We start from the raw sequence: 13,448 nt of genomic DNA on the forward strand, positions 1-13,448 counted from the left end.
ATGTTGACCACTGAGTCCGAACAATTGTTCCAAATAAATAATAATAATAATAATAACTTGTAGATCTAAAGGCCCATACTAAAATGACATCATATTTTAAACGGTCGTTGAGCTCAAAACTATATATTTACAAGAGCATATACGAGTATAGATGTAATTCAAAAACCTGCAAGAGATCACTGGTTATGATTGTAGATCTAAAGGCATGTTTAGTATATAGTGAAGTCGACCACTAAGGCAAATATGCATACAAATGTCATAATTTTTCACAAGCTTCGTCACACAAGTGTCATTCTTAGTCTATCTGATATCAATCTACAAAATTTCATACACACTAAACTTCGAGGGCTATAATTTTATTTTCCTACCCTCGTCGTGAATTGAGGTTTCAGCGTATACAAATATTACTCAAAAAATTAAACTTAAACATATGATTTGTTTTGCAATACAAACATTGATTCATTTATTTGATTATTTGCCCAACAACTGAAAGAAAGAAAAAAATCCAACAAATTTCCAGACATCTCTAAAGGCCATACCTTTCCAGGTACTATTGTTCGGAATCTACCTTCAAGTATCACTTCTAAATCCACAGAAAAATCAAACATGTTCGCATGAATCCCGATTATTTTATTTTCGAATCACACGGTACTCGAGACAACACACACATCATTGCTAGTTTTCCTTGCAACTTCAAACTTCCACTTCCTTGACTTCCCGATTCCGAAATTGAACTTCATGTGCTCAAGATTTTCCCTCCCCGCGTGCCCCATGATTTGTTTAGTGCAACGTTATCGTTTTTATTCCATCATTAATAACGACACAAAGCGCGCGGGTCAGATTGGTTGGTTTTTATTACCTGATGCCTCTGCCTCCTGAATTCTGTCAGTGGCTGGCTGGTAGAGTAGGTGTACCAGTATTCACCACATACGATTTAAATCGTCAAAAAAAAACTTATGAACACTATTAATACGATAAACCAAATCTTTCAAACCACGTTTTGGGTCCGCGTGGTCTGTAGGGATTTGAATTCTAAACTTGTATCCAACTCAGTTATTGGGTCACCAAGTGGCTCGGTAGCTTAGTTGGTAAAGCGCTCGTCTAGCATACAAGAGTACTGGGTTCAAATCCCAGCCGAGCACGTGGATTTTTTCATAATTTCACCCATAATTTGTCCATCCTTACCACGCGTAATGAGTTAATTAATTCAGAGAATGTTTCCACAACATTTCAAATTGATTTAATTGACAATAAACGATTCATGCCTGTTTGTGTCGTATAACGGTATATAACCCAAGGTGGCTAACACCGGTACATCCACCCTAGTGCAATTGTAAACCAAATGCCTTCATACGTCGTTGACGGAAGGATATCAAGTGGGAGCATATTGCACACGGATTTCTTGGTAATCTCGGCTCGTTCAATGTTCCGAAGGAAAAGGGTTGGGTTGATTGCACAATGTAGTCGGTAGTTTCCATTTGGTTAAACGTATGGGAACCACACATGCAAATCGTGTATTAGCCTCCAGCCACTACTGGAGGGACAGCTCGAGTTTTCTTTGAAGCAATCGGAGGGCGTTTTTCCTTTTTTTCTTGGTGAGGTTAGTGAAAAATCTGTTGCCGCGACTTGAAAGCCAAGTACAATGTTGTGTGCATTGGATTGACGGATAACAAGGACTCTTATTAGCGACAACTGTACTGAACCAAGTTCTCTCTCATTTGGTTCAATTTATTATTGTTTGCATGATTAAGTTTGCCGTCCTCAGTATTCCGTGATCAATGAGGTGGGCTTATACTATAGTTTCGTATGATAGGATTGTATTGAATTTACGTTCTTACAATATCGATAAATTGTAATACATATTGTTAGAATGGAAATGCGTATTTTTCTGCTTCCAGAGTCTATCATCTGGACCAGCGATTTTCGTGCCGTGCTTCGCGAAGGCTTGGCAGGTGCTTCGTGACAAATTTTGAAAATTTGCTTTGAAATATCTCAACTTTTTGCTTAAAAATGTGCTTTCAATTATATCAAATAAAGCCATATCTTGAATTATCAAGAGTATACATTTTAAGAACAAAACAATCGATCAATCGAAATTCCCCAAAATGAGATATAAATTTAAATAGCAAAACAACATTAAAATTGCTCTCGTGAGAGCTTCGTCATTGCCACGTTACGAAGTGAGCACATGAAATATAGCTTCGTCTAGTGATAGTGAGAAGACTCGTTCCATCACTGTCGAAAGTCGGTCAAAACAACCATCATCGTTTTACAAACTTTCAAAACCAGTTTTTTTTTGCTCAAAATCAAAGCAATGCTTTAGAAATGCTGTCATTGCATTGCATTTGCTATCTGAAATACGATGAATGGTTTCCATATGGATTAGACAGTTTCACAAAAATCAAAATTTCTGGGATTCAACCAGTCAGCTTCAAGTTCTAGTTGCAATACTAAAACAAACTACCAGATAAATTTTCATCCGATTTGGAGAAGATTAGGAGGTGCCTCAAGTCGAATTTGTGTTTTTTGGCTATTTTTTACATTCAAAAAAATCTACCGAGAATTTTGAAAAATGAAAATCAAAATAAATACCACTGGTCGAACGTATTATTAGTACTTTACAACTTTTGAGAATACTGCATGCCGATTAGAGATGGTTTTGACATCATAAAATTGATTTCTGTTCATTAAAGAACCTGTAAAACATATATTTCTCTACAGTTTTTATTCTACGAGATTCTAAACCACATGCCTAATCATAAAAGTTCAATCGTAGTATCATTCCTTTGTCATTTCTGAACATTATTGTAGTACATCATTTTTGTATCCGAATTACAGATAAATTGTAAAAAATCATCGGAAATACGACATTCCTCATTCCCCTGCATTTAGAGCTGCTGCCAAATGGCGCAATTCCTGACATGTTACAAAATTGAACATAGTAGCTTTGCTTTTTCAATGATGGATGATGATTGAAGAAAACATCTAGCAAATGTCATCAACGCAGTCGTGTTTCAAACAACATTCGCATTTGATGCCAAGCATTTACGTATGTGATATAGCCCCGAGGTCAAGCTTCTCGACTAGTGATCTTGAGGATCAGAGTTTGATTACGCGAGTTCATTTAGAGTGTTCTTTTTTTCCAATGGACCAAATGACTTGAGGCCAACAAATTTCATCACGATTTATTGTTCAAAAGTGTATCTTGTGGATGAGTCTTAATCAATAGAACTCACAAAAATCTCCCACTCCTAAGTGAATGAAGAGAAATGCTTAAGTAGTGATTTGCGCCTTTAGTCCTTTTTCTATGCTGCATATAATAAACGATGGTTTCACTCGAAAAAAAAGAATCAAACTCTGATCCTTAAGATCGGTAGTCGAGAAGCTTGACTTCGGGGCTATATCACATATGAAATTGCTTGGTATCAAATGAGAATGTTGTTTGAAACACGACTGCGTTGATAACATTTGCTAGAAGTTTTCTTCAATCATCATCCATCATTGAAAAAGCAAAGCTACTATGTTCAATTTTGTAACATGTCAGCAATTGCGCCATTTGGCAGCAGCTCTAAATGCAGGGGAATGAGGAATGTCGTATTTCCGACGATTTTTTACAATTTATCTGTAATTCGAATACAAAAATGATGTACTACAGTAATGTTCAGAAATGACAAAGGAATGATACTACGATTGAACTTTTATGATTAGGCATGTGGTTTAGAATCTCGTAGAATAAAAACTGTAGAGAAATATATGTTTTACAGGTTCTTTAATGAACAGAAATCAATTTTATGATGTCAAAACCATCTCTAATCGGCATGCAATATTCTCAAAAGTTGTAAAGTACTAATAATACGTTCAACCAGTGGTATTTATTTTCATTTTCATTTTTCAAAATTCTCGGTAGATTTTTTTGAATGTAAAAAATAGCCAAAAAACACAAATTCGACTTGAGGCACCTCCTAATCTTCTCCAAATCGGATGAAAATTTATCTGGTAGTTTGTTTTAGTATTGCAACTAGAACTTGGGGCTGACTGGTTGAATCCCAGAAATTTTGATTTTTGTGAAACTGTCTAATATGGATTGATTGAAATCTAAACGAAAAAAACTGGTTTTTAATTTTTGATGATTGCTGATGATTGAATAATGGATTCTTGAGCCTTAACAGCCATAATTATACTACCGTGAATCGCAAGTCAATCCCATTTGTAAGAAGCAGGCGTTGAGAATATGAGCTGGTAATTTTCCAAACTTGTTTTCCATAAGAATATTCAAAAAAATCAGGACATTGGACCTTGGTAAAATGAAACTTTCAGGATTTGTTTTTAACTCCGGTATCTTGCCATGAAAAATATAAAGTTGACCAAAACTCGATACATATTTGAGTTGTACGAGCTAAAATATGTAAAGGGACTGATATGCGATTACTTTTCATTATAGGACAGTTCAACGTGGCGTTGTTTTTTTCTTACAAATTATGTTGTCTCATTTAGTGTAGCTGAATGACTATTGGAAACCATCTCGCTTAATTTATTATCTCGACCTTAAAGCCATTGGTAATCAAGAGTGCAATTTGTTGTTACTGAGCAAACGAATCAAGTTACACGTTTTTAACAATGTTACAATAGAACTTCATCAGATTCTCTATCCCATTGGTGATAGTTTTTTTTTATTTTGGTCAATTCATTTGCTTAAAAACTACGAGCTACATAATCGATTACCAATGGTTTAAGTACGAGATCATAAGTTTTACGAGATATGTTGTAAACTGAGCTCAACCTAATTTTTACAAAAATGCGATGCAACTGGTTTGCGGTTCACGTCAGTATTGGGGTTTTGGTCCCGGGAGTACCAATACCAAAAGTAACGGTAATAGATAGGGGAAGGGGTGGTAAAATTAACACCTTAAGGATATCATCTTGTTTCTAATATAAAAACGAGGAATTTCTATGGTTCTATCGCACAACATCAAAGGTAGGGATGTTATCTACAACAGCGACACGAATTCAGACTAAAATAGCTAAATTTTCACATATTTTTATCGCTAGCAAAAAAAACTACTCAAATGTTTATTCTACCTGCACTTTGTGGGTAAAATGAATATCATGCGAAACACGTGAGCAAAACAATTGTTTTTGAAAATTTTCATTACATATCCGAAAATATATTCGTTAAGGATTGTAACCCATTCAAAAATAAATTCAAGAATATCAGAATTGACATCATATCATAACGATATACATATCACTGAAAAACCTCAAGACCTCCGAGCGAGAAGTTACATCAAATCTAATTTTCAAACGTGATTTTCTAAATTCTTAGTTTTCGTAGATATATTTACTTCAATTGACCTCCGTTCAACCCGAACATACCGATTTATGCTCTAAATCACCCGTGCATGAGAAAAATTTATTGAAATTGGATTTTTCTCGGTAAAAGGCACGGTGTTCATTTTACCACCACTTCCCCTAACAATTTTGATTGAGCTACTTTTCCCCGAATGACCTATTTCTCCAAAAGCCTTTTTATTATTTCATGAAATTATTACAAAATACTCACCTTGAGTCATGATGACGATAATAAACTAACACATGGTCAAATTTCCATGGCCTACTACTTTATCATTTGTATCGTTGAAGAAAATTATAAATGTACCCAGTTTCAATCTACACTTTCATTTTCATCTACATTAGACGATATCAAGTCAAGAAACTGCTCTCAAACCGAATTTCATGGCTACTATGATGGCTTATTTGAACAGTTTTCAAATAGCTTTTGTTCCATGACTCGTTATATTATATTATCTACTAGTGGTCCCGGCAAACTTCGTCTTGCCATCAAGTAGGCCGTTAAAAAACGCTTCTGATCATCCCATATAAAATGACAGTTTTGTTCGCGCTCGTTTTTTCAGTTTTCCCGGTGGATATCCTGGGATTTTTATGCACACAAACACATTGGAACCCTTGACGAACGAAACTGAGAAATAATCAATCAAATCCGTTGACTCATTAGTAAGCCATTTCGTGACATACAAACACCATTTCATTTTTATTTATATAGATAAGCCGATCTCGAAATATTATACAGTGATACCTCCATGAGTCGATGTTCCATAACTCGATATCGACTCATGGAACCATACTAAAAACAAAATTTCATGGTTACTATGATGGTCCCTAGAAGCAACTTTCCAAAGGATTGCTGTTCCATGACTCGATATTTCCATGAGTCGATGGTCCCTTCAATATCGACTCATGGAGGTTTCACTGTATGTCGATCGTCCTTTCAGATCGACTCATAGAAATTTATAAATTTCATTGTAAGAATGGAAATATCTCAAAAACACCTAAATATACCGCTCTGAATTATTGACATCTAGTATTGTTCTATGTCGCCTGAAAGTGTAAGTTTGCTTGAGTTACCCTATTTTTCGAGTTTTTACCCCATATTTTAATTTGTATGCGTCGTATTATCAAAATTTCCCTACTAGAATTCATATTTTTATCAGCAGAAAATATTATATGACATGATTCTCAAGAAAAATGTCAAACTCGTTGAAATTTTTTTTTTCACTGATTTGGTTCAATTTTGTCAATAACTCGGTAAACAGTAGGCTATGGAATTTTGACGACTTCGAGAAAGTTGTTTATTTTATCAAAAGGAACAACTTTGCCGAACATGCCAAGTCTCTAGAACGCGGTTGCATACTTAATCAGATTTTTTAGGGCCGGATGGCCCTTGTTCAACTGATTTGATAATAGCGCCACCAAGTTGATGTGTTTCTAATCAGACTTTCCTCCACAAAGTAGCCCTTAATCTATTGAACGGCTGAGCCGAAGACACTAACTTTCTAGCTGATAAGGATCTTGAGATACAGACAATTGAGGAAAATTTATTACTGGCGCCACCTAGCGAATGAATTCTCAATAAGATATTTTATCCAGATAGCCCTCAATCTGCTGAATTTGACGAAGACACCAACCTTCTAGCTGATAAGGATAAAGATGTAAAGAAGATTGATGATTTATTATCATTAGCGACACCTAGCGAATGAATTCCCAATCAGGCTCTCCCCAGCCAGATTGCCCTTAACGTTCAACGCTCCGTCATCGCAATCGTCGTCATTGTCGAAACTTCAAAAGCAGTTTTTTTGTTCAAAACTGAAAATTATTCGATGAAAATATGTTCACTGTATTTCGGTTGGAGAATAGAATACAATGAACACATTTTCATGTAAATTTTCCTGATTTTTAACGAAAAAACTGCTTTTGAAAATTCCGAAATCAATGACGGATCCTGCCCCCTTAATCTTCTGAATAGGTTTGCGGAAAGCATCAATATTCTAGCTAATACGTATCTTGAAATACTGACAATTGAAGAAAATTTGTCACGCGTTAAGCAGACAACTTTTGAATCAGACTCTTCACCGCCAGGTAGCCCTAGATCCGCTGAACAGCTTTGCCGAAGACACTAACCCTCTAGCTCATTTGGATGTTGAGATGTCCGTTTGAGACCAATTTTGTATCTCTCTGGTGCACGCTTTTTCCATCATCTGGAAAAGAAGGAGGGGTCAGGGGGATGTCTCATCCAAAGATCATAAGACCAACCAACCGCATTTACTTCAAAATTTATTTCAAACTAGTGGTCCCGGCAAACTTCGTCTTGCCATCAAGTAGGCTGTTGTAAACCGTCATGTCCATCCCCCATACAACATTACAGATTAGTTTTCTCCCGTTTTCCCGACTACTCCGAAGACATTCTTAATTTTTTCCTTCACACGAACACGTCGGAACCCTTCACAAATTCAACTGTGAAAGATTCATGAAAATCCGTTGGCCCGTTATTGAGCCATTTCGTGACATACCAACACCATTCCATTTTTATTTATATAGATTAATATATCTACTTGTATCCGAATTGTGGCCATTTAAAAATTTAAGGTTCATTTCAAGTTTTTAATGGTTAAACGTTGAACTTTGAAAAGCTTTGCATTTTTAAATCCTGATTTATGAATTTTCAGGTGATGACATGAAAAATGTCCATAAATTATTCATTTTGAATGATTTTCCACACTACACCCGATTCTGTTTTTGCACGGGAGATGCGTGCCGTGCAAAAAAAGTTTTCAGTTCAAAATTTCAAGAACCGTGAAGAAAAAGTAAGACCATTTCTCTACGTTTCATGAAAAAATAAGGTTTTGGCGGAAAAAATGTATGGAAACTTTTTTTGCACGGCCGTGTTAAAGGATCCGTGCAAAAACATCGTTGGGTGTACATAGGTTGAGATTCCCCAGTACCGGATTGCATCCAATGTCCGGTAGTCGTCGAAAAATTGAGAAATCATGGTCCAATCATGGTGATTGGCCAATTCAGTGCTAGAATACATCATCAGAACGAAATGTCAAAATTCATATTTATTTTTTCAATTTCATGTTCGTACGCTACAAAAAAATGGTACTTGGACCCCATTTTTTTAAATTAAGTATTTTGTGGCTTAAGTGTCCGGTACTGAGGAATCTCCCCCTACTATACATCTGCAACTATTTCCAATGTCCTATAAAACGTTCGACTGTGGTTGGTTAAAGGACAAATTTACATGTGTGTGGCCCACCACGTCAGACAAAACTTGAATATCAATATATATTGAGTATTTCATGAATTATAAAGTTAGAACTCTTTGTCATTTCAGTACCAATTTGAATTTGAAAAAGTTGCAAATTTTAGTCCAATAATGTATGCTTTATATTTATTGCAAAAAAAATCTTCCAGTACAGGTGATTTACCGGTACTGTGAGTTACAGTAGAACCGGTAATCGTCTAAATGAGTCGGTACTAGGAACTCTAGTCAACATACACATGGTGTCAAAATCTCTATCGAGCCTTGGATATTTTCACAAAAACGATCAGCATTCGGTCTAATATTCTGTAACTGGAAGCTTGAAAATATTCTGTCGGTGAACGTTTTCCCATACGTTTTCAAAATTGGGTTTTCTTGAATTTAATATGGAAAACAATCCTTGAATTTGAAGTAATCCAATGTTCGCTGACAGAATATTTTGAAACATTCTGGGTAATTTTACTACTACTCACTTGGTGGGAGGTCATTTGGAATAAAGTCATTTGGCATAAAGCCGTTTGGCATAAAGTCGTTTGGCATAATGGACATTTGGCATAAAGTCGTTTGGTATAATGGTCTTAACCCAAGAATTTCTTAAAATGACGTTTATTTTTACGTTTTCATTGAGTGTCTCTGACTTATTTTGGAGTCAATTGATAAAAAATATACACTTTATTCAACAATCATATGCATTTGAATAAACCAAAGCATAGGAAAGTTATTGTCAATAGTGTTTTATTACATATCCACATATTACCCTTCATTCAAATTTTAATTCTTCTTTGGAGTTGCGCTATTGGAATAAATTTTTGAACTGAAGTTTTTGATATATTTAGCATGAATTTACCCTTCTTTCAAACATTGTTCTTTCTAAATATAGTATTTACAGGTAAAAAACTGTTGATTTAAAATTTAAATAATTTTTGACATCCATAGCTCGGAAAATCACTGAACAAACAACACGCTACTTACCAAAAATATTTGCTTTGAGCTCGTTTGTGTTGATCTCGGTAAAAGCTTCAAAAAATGCCGATATTCATTCTAAATCACTCATTATGCAAAACGGCCATTATGCCAAATCACCATTATGACAAACGACTTTATGCCAAATGGGGTACAATCTACCTACTAATAGGGGGAGATCCCCCAGTACCGAACTGTGGTAGGTCATTTGGCATAAAGTCGTTTGGCATGATGGTCATTTGCCATAAAGTCGTTTGGTGTAATGGTCGTTTGGCATAATGTCTCTGAAACCAAGAATTTCTCAATTTTTCGTTTCTACGTTTCTTTTGAATCTTTTTGATGACATCAGGCTTGTTTTGGAGTCAATGGGTACAAAATGACACTTTAATCAACAATCATTCGCTTTTCAATAAATTTAAGCATATTAGGAAAGTTATTGCTAATAGTATTTTATTATTTATCCAGAAATTACCCTTCTTTCTTATATTAATTCTTCTTTTGAGTTTCGCTATTGGAACAAATTTTTGCACTGAATATTTTTATATACTTAGCACAAATTTACCCTGCTTTTAATTGTTCTTTTTTTTCTAAATATGTTGTAACCATAATTATAGGGATGAAAACTGTTGATTTGAAATTTCAATAAATTTCTCCTTCTCTTATGCATAGGCTGTTCTTTGGAGCTATATTTTTTAAGTATTTTTTTGTTTCCAAGAGGGCGGCAATCGATAACATTCATCTACTCAAATTATCAACGAAAATTAAAATTGATTACTGCAGTTACTACGACGGATTGTACTACTTTTCCCCGAATGTCGGTTCCCCAAATGTCGGTTCCCCGAACGCCAGATCCTCGAACGCCAGTTCCCCGAATTCCAGTTCCCCGAATATCCCGTTTCCCCGACTAGCCCACTTCCTCGAAAAGTTTTTAGCACTCATAATTGTCATAACTTTATACATTTCAGGGTGGTGAACGAACTGACCATCTAATATGCACTCTTCTTTATTTAATTGGCGGTTCTTTCGAGTTTTACCGTCCTCAGCATTTTTGCCAACATGTGTATAGCTGAGAATGACTGAATACTTCCTTCTTTTGACTGTTTATCGTTCTTTCTCGTCACCTATTTTCGGGGACTACTAGTCATTCGGGGAAAAGTAGCACAATCACTTCGATGATTCTGAACGCACTTTTTTATGTCTTTTCATTTTATTATGCCGCAATAATTTTTGGCGTTTATTCTTCTAGTGGTTTAATTATAAATTTTGGTTTCTTTTAAAGCTAGGCAACCAACACCAGAAAATTGATTGAAAAATGATTAAAAGTTGGCGTATCGCCTAAAACTTGAACTTGTTCCTCAGTTTCGGACGGCTTGATCTGTTATATAATATATTTATAATTTTTCAAATTCATTTTTCATGGATTTTATCGATCATGATATCAAAGATAAAACAAAAATATGTAGAATGAAGAACAATACGTAAAATGTGTTATTTTTCATCATACAAGAAAGAGGTTTTTTGATGGACAACTTGCAGACTAATAAAACTCAAATTATTCGTGTAAATGTTGCAAATTCATTGAAAGGGGAATGAAATACAATACCTGAAGTAACAACATTCAATGATGTACAAAATTACCGAATTCGAGACATTTCCATTTTGTGTCCGGTATTGGGGGCAGCCTTTTAAGATTGGTCAGTTTGCAATACTCATACTTACATTTTTAAATTTATTTTTGTACTCTACAAAACTGATAATATTTATCTTAAATGTATAACACGATCACATAGAAGCAATATTTTTTGAAATATGAATCTAGTGGCTTGAGTGTCCGGTACTGGGGGATCTCCCCCTAAATACAGTTAATTTCGTTTCTGAGCTTGACTGAAAAGCATAGCTTAAAATACAGTTCATTTTTTAAATTAAAAAATTATAAAAAAGGATTCTGATTATTTGAACACACACACGTTTATTGAATATGAACGTGATGGTGCACATCTTTTTTTGTGAGCCACCTTAAATTTGGTTGGCCCGCAACGGGCCCCAAAAATTCTAACTATGCCACTTATTCACCTACTATTACTTCCACAGTACCAGAAAAATGCTGAGTCTTCTTTAAGCATATCCAACTCTAGGTTAATCGATGGTGATTTTAATGTTTGATTGTATGAATTATGAATATATACCACTTACCTTGAGCAAACCGTCTTGCGACGGATTTAGATCGCATTCTTGATGGTACCAGTTTTACAGAATTTGCAATTCAGCAGCTCACAACAGCAAATGTTTCCAATCGTTCACACCTGTTTTTACCCTTGATTCACAGTATACAAAATTCGTTCCACAAAGCCCCTTCTCTTCAATCCATTCAATTGCTACGGTCTACTTCACATGAACACAAATTCCGCTATTCCCCAAAGCTTCTCATCTCGCATTCCCCCATAATCCACAAGCCCACGAACAGCATCTCGCGGTTTAGATCGGAACAACTCGCTCAGCAATCCTGACTAATCCCGAACCGGTGCTGTAAAAATTTCCCCACTGTCAAACACCCACGAGCGAACAACCTGCACTGATAACAAACGACTGATACCTGTCGATTTACAGCGATAGTTTTCCGTTTACCCACCACCAGAACGTAGCCATGAGACTAATTTTCTCCGGATTGACCTGTAACACTATCAGCCGCAGTAAAGGCTCAACGTCCACGGCGAAGGCAATAGTTTTTCTCCACGTCTCACGTGCCGGGCACCAGACATAAGCCAGACTCTACCCACAAGGACTGGATGTTGCACCCCCAGAAGCCCGATGCCAACCAATTCAAACACCAACCGAGTGTGGAGGGCACTTTGTGTTGGTCGTGTTAAACCGCGGAACAAACTGAACCGCGACTATCCGCATGCAACTATGACGAGGGCCCTCCGGCTGAAACCCATCCGAATGGTGGCAACGTGTGTCTTTACGTGCCCGGGTGGCCACCGAGCGAAAACAGCGGTCCTGAAAGCGGAATATTTTTCACCTAGTTTTGTTCGTCGTTTTTCCTCATCCCCCCGGGATCCCCACTATAAGCGGGGGGATTCTCTCCGCGGTGCGCTCATTGAGAATAGAATAATTACTGTAATTTATATAAAAACACAAATTCACCTCGACGCGGGCGGCAATGGATTCGCGGGAGATGGATTCTCTCGTTCTACACAGTGGAACTTCTACCGCACTCTCGCTCTCGGGCTTTTTGTGGTGGCCCTCACACAGGACATGAGACAAACTCGCGCAAAACTACCCACACTCAACTCAACTCGACCCCGCGCTCGAAAGGGACATCGGTTGGGTTGGAAAAACAACACACGGTGTCAGAGAGCGCCCCGTGGAATAGAAGGTAAAGAGAAGAAAAACTGAAACGTTCCTGGCGGTCAGTTGGTGGAATAACCGCGCGAGTTATATCTTTACGTGGCGATCAGTAAACTAAAAGCCGCGTGTTTAGGTCAAAGGCTGTTGCTCAAAGATTGTCGGTTTGAGTAATAGGATGAAAAAATATATTTGGTTAACATCTAAACAAATAACACTGAATTGACTATTTCACTACACACACGCTTAACTTCGGCACTTCGGTACACTTTATTTGTGTAGTTGGTCTGCACACCTAAATTTTTGCGCACCTCGCCTGCTTGTACCGGCCGCATCCAAAACGAACATTATTTTGCGAGGAAACTGTCTGGCATTCTTGCGACATGCGCTGCCCATCGTATACTTCCAGCTTTATCCACGTTCTGGATACTGGGTTCGCCATAGAGCTGGGCAAGCTCGTGGTTCATTCTTCGACGCTACTCATCGTTTTCCTGCACACGGCAACCGAATCTTTTTCAATACG

At 36.7% G+C, this 13,448-nt stretch overlaps 1 protein-coding gene across 3 annotated transcripts in view; it reads right to left on the reverse strand.

Annotated features, from left to right (window-relative positions):
* The window catches only part of LOC23687649 (transcription factor hamlet), a 453,938-nt gene extending 441,243 nt beyond the window's left edge, over positions 1-12,695 (reverse strand). The window contains exon 1 of one of the 3 annotated variants that reach the window (XM_021847868.1): positions 11,774-12,687. In XM_021847868.1, the coding sequence (XP_021703560.1) occupies positions 11,774-11,810 (37 nt within the window). In that variant the 5' untranslated portion in view covers positions 11,811-12,687. Of the gene's footprint in view, positions 1-11,773 lie in introns of all 3 variants that reach the window. The other 2 variants (XM_011495189.2, XM_021847872.1) reach the window with 2 other exon arrangements.
* Between the last annotated feature and the right edge of the window lie 753 nt (positions 12,696-13,448).

This window comes from Aedes aegypti, chromosome 2, assembly GCF_002204515.2.
Source record: "Aedes aegypti strain LVP_AGWG chromosome 2, AaegL5.0 Primary Assembly, whole genome shotgun sequence".
Lineage (NCBI taxonomy): Eukaryota > Metazoa > Arthropoda > Insecta > Diptera > Culicidae > Aedes > Aedes aegypti.